This window comes from Zonotrichia leucophrys, chromosome 1, assembly GCF_028769735.1.
Source record: "Zonotrichia leucophrys gambelii isolate GWCS_2022_RI chromosome 1, RI_Zleu_2.0, whole genome shotgun sequence".
Classification (NCBI taxonomy): domain Eukaryota; kingdom Metazoa; phylum Chordata; class Aves; order Passeriformes; family Passerellidae; genus Zonotrichia; species Zonotrichia leucophrys.
Window position 1 is genome coordinate 21,693,532 of NC_088169.1, and position 7,805 is coordinate 21,701,336.

At 34.1% G+C, this 7,805-nt stretch overlaps 1 protein-coding gene across 1 annotated transcript in view; it reads left to right on the top strand.

Annotated features, from left to right (window-relative positions):
- The window catches only part of ANOS1 (anosmin 1), a 132,693-nt gene extending 126,609 nt beyond the window's left edge, over nucleotides 1-6,084 (top strand). Inside the window, exon 14 of the mRNA XM_064708736.1 lies at nucleotides 452-6,084. Within this exon, the coding sequence (XP_064564806.1) occupies nucleotides 452-510 (59 nt within the window). The 3' untranslated portion in view covers nucleotides 511-6,084. The remainder of the gene's footprint in view (nucleotides 1-451) is intronic.
- Nucleotides 6,085-7,805: the final 1,721 nt, after the last annotated feature.

Genomic DNA, 7,805 nt, shown 5'->3' on the forward strand with positions numbered 1-7,805 from the left:
ATCTTTGGCCTATGCCTTTAGCACTTGGGATTCACAGTTGGTCTGTCCTCCAGGGGCAGCCTGGAGTGATTACATAGCTTTCAAGATAAGATTTTTCTGGGTTCGCTCAGTCCAGCATAGCTAGAGCTTAAACATATTTCTAAAGCAAGGCAAACCTTTTAATGGCCATTTCCAGCACTTCATGTGTTTCTGAAAAATACAGCTCAGTGTTGCAAAGCCAAATAAAAAATACAATTAGTTCAAAATCTATCTGCTTGAATATTTTTGTCCTTTTAGAGGCCCACTAAAGTTGCCTGGACTGAACATACACATAGTTGCCAGCACAGACTCAGCATTTATAAGCTGAAGGATTGAAAGCTGAAGGTCTCACAAAGCCTTTTCAGTATGGATAAATGTTGGCATTACATATACAGGGTTTGATATGTGCATAATTTCCTGTTCTTTTGTTTAGGACCTCATCTGAAGCAGCATCATCCACATCACTACAAGCCATCCCCAGACAAATATTAGACTGTTTCAGATGATTATACAAATAACTGAGAGAAAAAAACTGAGCTCCCAAATGAGGGCTGGGTAACAGCACATCTCTTGGAGCAGTGAACCCAGTTTTCCAATGGAAGCTAACATCCTGTAGGATCTGTATCTACTTCTCTGTAGTTTAGACATGAAGAATTATGTTTGCACCATGACCAGGATGAATCATACACCAAGTATCATTTCAGTACCAGCACTATTCAACAAACTGATGACCACATCCAGCTCAACACCTGGGAGAAAATATTCATTATACTGTTCATTATAATGTTTTTATATTCTGTGTTTAAAGTAGGTTAAATGGTGCAGTGTATACAGGTTTTTCTCTTATTGAATTCAATGTTACTATTTGCAAGGTCCTGTGATGTATACATACTTTTGAAAAATTGTCTCATTAATGGATTTAAATTATCTATTTTACTTAAAGCCCTGCCTGTCACCAATTTAAGGTCTGGTGTATTTTGCTATTAAAGAATATCTCAATTTGAAATTAATTATCATCAATTAATTATAATTAATTATTGAAATTAATTATCTCAATTATCTCAGTCTGAAATAAGCAAATAAGTAAAATGAATACCAGTAGCAAAAACCTTGAAATACCCAGTTTTTAATAATTGTAGTGTCACCATGGAGGATACATATGTATTACCCATCTGATCTAAAGTGGTAATGTTCTATCATGTAGATCTTCTATTAATACAGTTAATAGTTAAAGGATATACAGGGTAGAAACACCATTGTAGAGAAACAAATGACTATTAATAGAATTGTTTAAAACTTATGGCAATGAATGCAGTTAATTAATAGGTTCTAGAAGAATAACTTTAAGCATCTTACTTACAATTTTTTGATACATAATATTTCAAGGTATAATATTATCTTGAATACAAACACCAATTTTCTAGTTAAAAATCTGAATAGTTAACATTAAAGTTTTAGAAACTGAAATTCTGAGGCACATTTGTTATTATAGTAGCTGTATAGCTACTTTTTGGCTTTGAATTTTGATGCACATATTTCTTTTCCCTGTGGATCTTTAGAACAGAAGGATGGATGTATTGGCTCTATTTTGCTGTTCTGCTTACAGAAAGAATTATGTGACAATATTCTGGCATCTGGAAAACATTGGCTTATAGTTTATTTGAATTCATTTTTCAAATTTAGACAGAAGGGTGCCCTTTTTAACCATAAGGGAATTCATATTGCCTTATTGTGCAATATAAACTGTCTAGAATAATTTGTCACACAGAGACACATGTCTCAATAGTAAACAGAAACTGCTTGGATTTATTATTGAGAGGGTGGAAAGTATCTGCCAATAAACATCCGTACAAATGCCCATAATCAGCTCTTAATGTTCAAGATGTTCAAAGTGCTCCTGAATTCTTTGGCACTATTTCCATTGTCCCTTGAATCATCACACCAGACTAATGTACCTCAAAACTTGACTCCAACTGGACAAAGTGGCCACTTTTCCTACCAGCAGATGATACAGACTCATCTGTGCTTCATATTTTTCTGAGATATTCAATAAGAGGAGCTTGGACATTAGTGGTACATGTATTTGCCTTGTCTTGATGACAAACTGTTTTGTGAAAAAGCAAGTATGAAGAAATACCTATCTGAAACTGAGGATCAGAGCTGTGTTTATCATAGAATGTTCATGAAATATTCAGTTTGCCTATACTGAAGTTTACAGCTTTTATACCACAGAGGGGAAGGAATCTGCATTAATTTCTGATCACTTGCTCATTACAATTTTTTTACAATTTTACCTTCAGTTTTAAAGGGCTCTTTTGCATTCTTTTCTATTTTGGTTGCTGTGTTTTTAGATATTGGTCACTCTTGGTCTCTCACTTAGTGACCAAGGATTTTCCCAGACTTTTTCTATTGCTACATGGTTTGCAAAGGCCTTTACCAATAGGTTAAAATATATTAAAGGTTATGGTGCTTTGAATTCCTTCCTCTATTTTCCAATATGCATTAGCAAATTAGCAGATGAGTTCTTGTTCCAAAAATCTGTAGTATAAAGGTTTATTTTCAGTTTTCTTAGAATGCGAGAGTCTGAGATATTTTTGTCAGGATGAGAGTGTTTCAGTGTACATTTTTACAAAGAAAACAAAATTTGCATTGGACTGGTGTGCAGCACTGCTTTCACATTTGGATTGCACAGGGCATAAATAAGTCTAAAAGTGATCTTTGTAGTGTTTGCTGGATCAGCAGGATCAGGGAAAGTAATTACCTCAGTCTTCTCTGAAGAATTCTGTGCAAACCTTTCAATCACAGTCTGTTCTACTTGTGCTGGATCAAATTGACACTGACTTGATTAGTGTTAATGAAATTACATTTCATTCATAGTGGCACTGTAAAGAATAGATGTTGCTCTTTGGTACAATGATGCCAATTCACTGGAGATAAGCAGTAAATTAGGAGCCCTGAGTCCTCATGAAATCATCCTTCTGTGAAGAATCAAAATGGTTTCTGTTTGCTGGTGCCATTCTCTCTGAGACATTCTTCTGTTCAAAGTAACAGTACTTTTAAGAACACTGAGAGGTTTCCCCTTCTGAACTAGATTGATCAAAACCAAAAGCTGAAAGTAGAAGTCTAGTGATCAAGTGTATTATATTGAGTCCACTAGGATGTAAATTATTTTTTTCCTTCTACAAATGATCTTATCAACTCACCTTTTAAGTCACCCTCCAAATCAAAAATGAAAAATACAAAGTCAACAGAGCTCATGGATGGATGTTAAATTTCCTTTAAATTAAATTAAATTTCAGTGATTTTCTGATTATTTTTTTAAATTAGCACTACAGATTTGAAGTTTTTAGTGCCTAATTCTAAAGCTTTGTTTGCTGAATCACGCAGGGTATTGTCCTAATTTACTAGACTAAGCCACGTTAAACATTTAATTCAGCAATAGAGTTGCAATTTGCTACTTAATTCCCTAGTTAAAGATTTATTTTCTCTAATGATGTTGTGTAATTCAGAGTTAATATTGGGAGGATATTAGAGATACTGGGATGTTTTAAGATACTCTGCACCTTTACACTAATGTATTATTTACTGTGCACGATTCTGATGGATTTGTCAGTTGAATTCAGGATGCATTTTGTTTATCTTTATTTCTTAAAGGAGAATTATAAGATTATGCTATTTTTGCTAACTGCTTTGTGAAGTGATTTTTTTGTTCGCTGGTGATTTTTGTGTAAGAAAAAAATGGTTTGTTCTTGTTATATCTTTTTTTTTTTTTGTTGACCATTTTTGAGTTGTTTATAGAGCAGGAGAAAATAAGACAGAACTTGTGCTGTATCATCCATGTGCATCAACTTGAATATTCATTAAGCATATAGCACACAGACAATAAGTAAGAAGTCTGATTCTTTAAATGCAGAACATCCTCAGCTTAGGGCTTCAGAAGGAGCTGAGGACCTGGTGTGGCAATGCTGATACTGACACTGATATTTGGCATGGTCACACACAAAGTAATTTCTAATGTGAGTGGGAATTTGGCAATTCTGCTAATTGTTATTAGCAGAACTGTATAGAAAACTTAACAGTGAGTCTATTTTGCAATACTTTCATCTCCATACTCCCAGTTGCAGTCAGGGAGAGTTTCCAATAAGCAGGTCCTGATTCAGGAAGGTTGGCACAAGGGAAATCAGTGGCATGGAAATAAACCTGTGCAGTAAAGAACGAGCTTTAGTGATGCTTCAAATCAAGCATCAAGCATGGATGTCAGAGTTTGTTTGTTTGAATAATGTCTTAAATCAGGGCCTTGTAAAACAAAGTGGGGGAACCAGACAGTTCTAAATTCTGTGTAAAACACCATGAAAAATTTTATTTTTGTGTATATGTAAATGTCATAGTGATATTGACTTATTTATTAATTCATTTTCTTATACTATGTGCCAAGTATGTTCCTACCCTTTTGATCAGTACCTGTGAACATCAATTACTAAAAATAATGTTATGCAGAACTTGTGCATTTTAACCAGGAATATGCTACTAATAATCTGTTGCATGTAGTTTTTCAATGATTAAAAAAACCCTTTATTTAAAAAAATGTAAATGGATACCTGCAGATGTTGATGATTATATGTGGGTTTGCATGCCAAAACTCATTGTTCAGTTGTGGGCATGAAATGTAACGACTGTATTACCTCTACTGATATATTAGTAAGGTACTATTTACAAAGTAATTAACAGAGCTCTATATGTAAATTTTTTCCTTTTTACTTAATTATATTGTACTAAAGGTAACAAATGCTTCTCTGTTACCCAAATTGGCTGTAGAAATTACGTTCCTATAACAGTCATTTAAAGTCAATATTTATTTATGTATGTAATACAAAAAGATTGGTCTTATGTGTTTGTCCTGTTATTTAGAGAAAAAATATACACTTGTAAAAACATTTTGTAAAAAAATACAAATGTAAATAGAGTCTGATTTCTTTTACTCACTATTTTCATGTTTAGAATTTGTACATACTGTTTATGTAATAAACTATCCTACATCAAAATATTGCTACATTATCTCCTCCATACAGAGTTTAGAATTTTGCTTCTCTTGAGTCGAAGAGGTAGAGCCATCTAAGAAAAATCAGTGTCATACCAAGTACCTCTGCTTCATCTAAATTTCATTGTGTCTGAAGTCATACCATTTTACCGTGTCTTTACTACAACATTTTGTTTTCTTTAGATAGTCTTCAAAATAATGTGAAAATAAAATTAAATATTATTTGAGTCATTTACATTTAAACCAATAGTAGAAGTAAAAAGTCATGCATAAGAGCTTGCCCTTTCTCTAGCCTAACTGGATAGTTCATAGTGAAGATTTGTTGATCCTTTTGTTTTGCTAACTTAAATTAATTAAGTTGCTGGATCTTTGCCAGTGGCTTGATCCTGCAAGCCAAAATTTTCATGACTGAAACTCATGGTGAGTCTGTGTATGCACTAGATTTGGAGTGTTTTCTGTTCTAAAGTGCAGTATCCTATGGTTTAAATTTTGTATTTTTAACAAATATAAATATCTGTCTTAGTACAAAAATTTAATTGTTTCAAATTTTCATAGATGCACTGTTATTCTCAGGTGCAATATCCTTAGTTCGGAGATGCACCTTTGAGTACCTCTTGACTTACCTAATAAATATTTCTTTTTTGTTAACTTGATCAAAATCTCCAAAATTTCCTGGTATTTCTATCTCATTAGAATAACTGCTTACATTTCTAGTTTTGATTTTCTTCTTACATAAATGAGTAATATTTAGAACCCCCCCCCATTTTTAAATTTTTCTGCAAGTGAGACAATTTCTGTAATATTTGCTGTTGTGGTTCAATAAAGCCAGATAAAAATGCTATATCACCTGAAAAGGTGAATGGGTAAGTTGTCAGAATAAATGGTTGAGCTGTTCTATACGATGTAATTCAGAATAGCAATTCATTTTTTCTTTCCATGTCCTCAAAGAAATATTTTATTCTACATTGGAATAAAGGACACAATGACTGGATTAAATAAAGCATATGAAATAAAGCAAATTTACTACATATAGAACAGTATTCATCATTTTGGGGGTGGTACAACCTGGCTTTTGTGCACCTAAAACCAGAATACACTCAAAAGATGCCATTTCATAAAATAAATTAATACAATGAAAGCCTGTTCCAGTACAAAACCAATCCCCCATATTTCTATTTTCTGATTACAGGTGTTGTATTGTCATTGTCTGAATCTATGCCAGCCTCCTTGAGGAGGGCCTTGGGCCAAAACAGTGGCTGCAGCCTTCGGTGGCAGTGCAGCACCTGGAGGGTAAGGAAGCACCAGGGAGAGCAGTGAGAGTGAAAGCTTTGAAACAGAGCCAGTGTGCAAGCAGTGAATTGCTACATCCCCTTTGCATTGTGCTTAATTTCCTTCTTGCTCCTGCTCAAGGTGCTGGCAAGAGTGCAGATGAATATTTAATACACACCTTGCTATAAGCATTTACTGAGTGCTGTGAGGCACAGCAACTAAAGAATTTATGAATGCTTTCTGTACCCAGTTCCTTACCTGTGCTGGTGATTTATTCATGTTACTTAATAATGAGCTGCATTCAGCAGGTCTGTTTCTTCTCAATGGAAAATCAGCTTTGGAAGCAGTGGGCTGTCATTTTTCAGGAGAGGTAGGCAAATATGCTGCACACAAATATCCCTTTATATTTGTGTGTAAATGTATTTATACAGCAAATAGAGCTTGCTTGTCTTTTGCACAAGCTGTTCGGCATTAATATGTGTGCAATAGCTCAAAATTTTCTGTCTTTCACAGTAACCCTGAGTTGGCTGATTAGTAATGATTAGTCAACATTTTGGTCATAATTTTAAATTTTATATGAAAATACTGCCTGATTTAAATGGCTCAGACTGCACAGTTGTGAGTAGATGCAGAGTGATGAGCTGGAATTTCCATGCTGTCATTTTATGTGAGTGAAAGGTACAGGAGGCACTGGGAACAGAAGAGCATCAGTGGCACAAAAAGATTCTGCTCACCTGATGTATTGATTTCTTTGCCAACATCCAATTTCTAGTATTAATTCCAGTATTTGTAGTCATCTGCAAACATTCAAACTAATATTTTAAATTTTTTTTCTGAGACATGCTGCAATACTTGCTTGAAATGTAAATATTTCAGATTTTCCATGAATGCACCTCAAGATCTGCTAGACTAACCATGAAACAGGAATTTGCAAAAAAAAAAAAAATCTGGTAAGTGCTAGTTGTCCTCTCAGAACAGTTACTAACAACTGTTATTTTTGCTTGGTGTTTATTGAATCATACTGTAGACAAAGAAGATCCATACACATTTTTCCCGTGCTTTGAGGGAAATACCTCTTGTCGCAAAGGACAGCATTTAATTGGTGAAAGTGCTTCATGAGTGACTGAGTCACCAGGGGCTTACAGAAGATTTACACCAGTGAATGAACCCTGTATTTTTTTAATTGTCTGAAGATGGTGTTAATTTCTCTTGCCTTTTAACCTGAACTTGAAGGGGATTTTAGTTTTGCTCTGTAGTGGATCTGTGTGCATTACTGTTGTTGTGAAGGACTTGCCTCTGTTACTATTCTTAGTCCTACATGGCACACTGCAAGCATGTTTCTCTTCACTGCTTAATGCTGTAAAAATTTAGGTTTATGATACCTTTCCAATAGAAAACAAATCCATTAAGATAATATATATAATGTATTTATAGCAGATTTCACTAAAAGGTTCCTTGTCAGCAATGTATTATTTGTTCT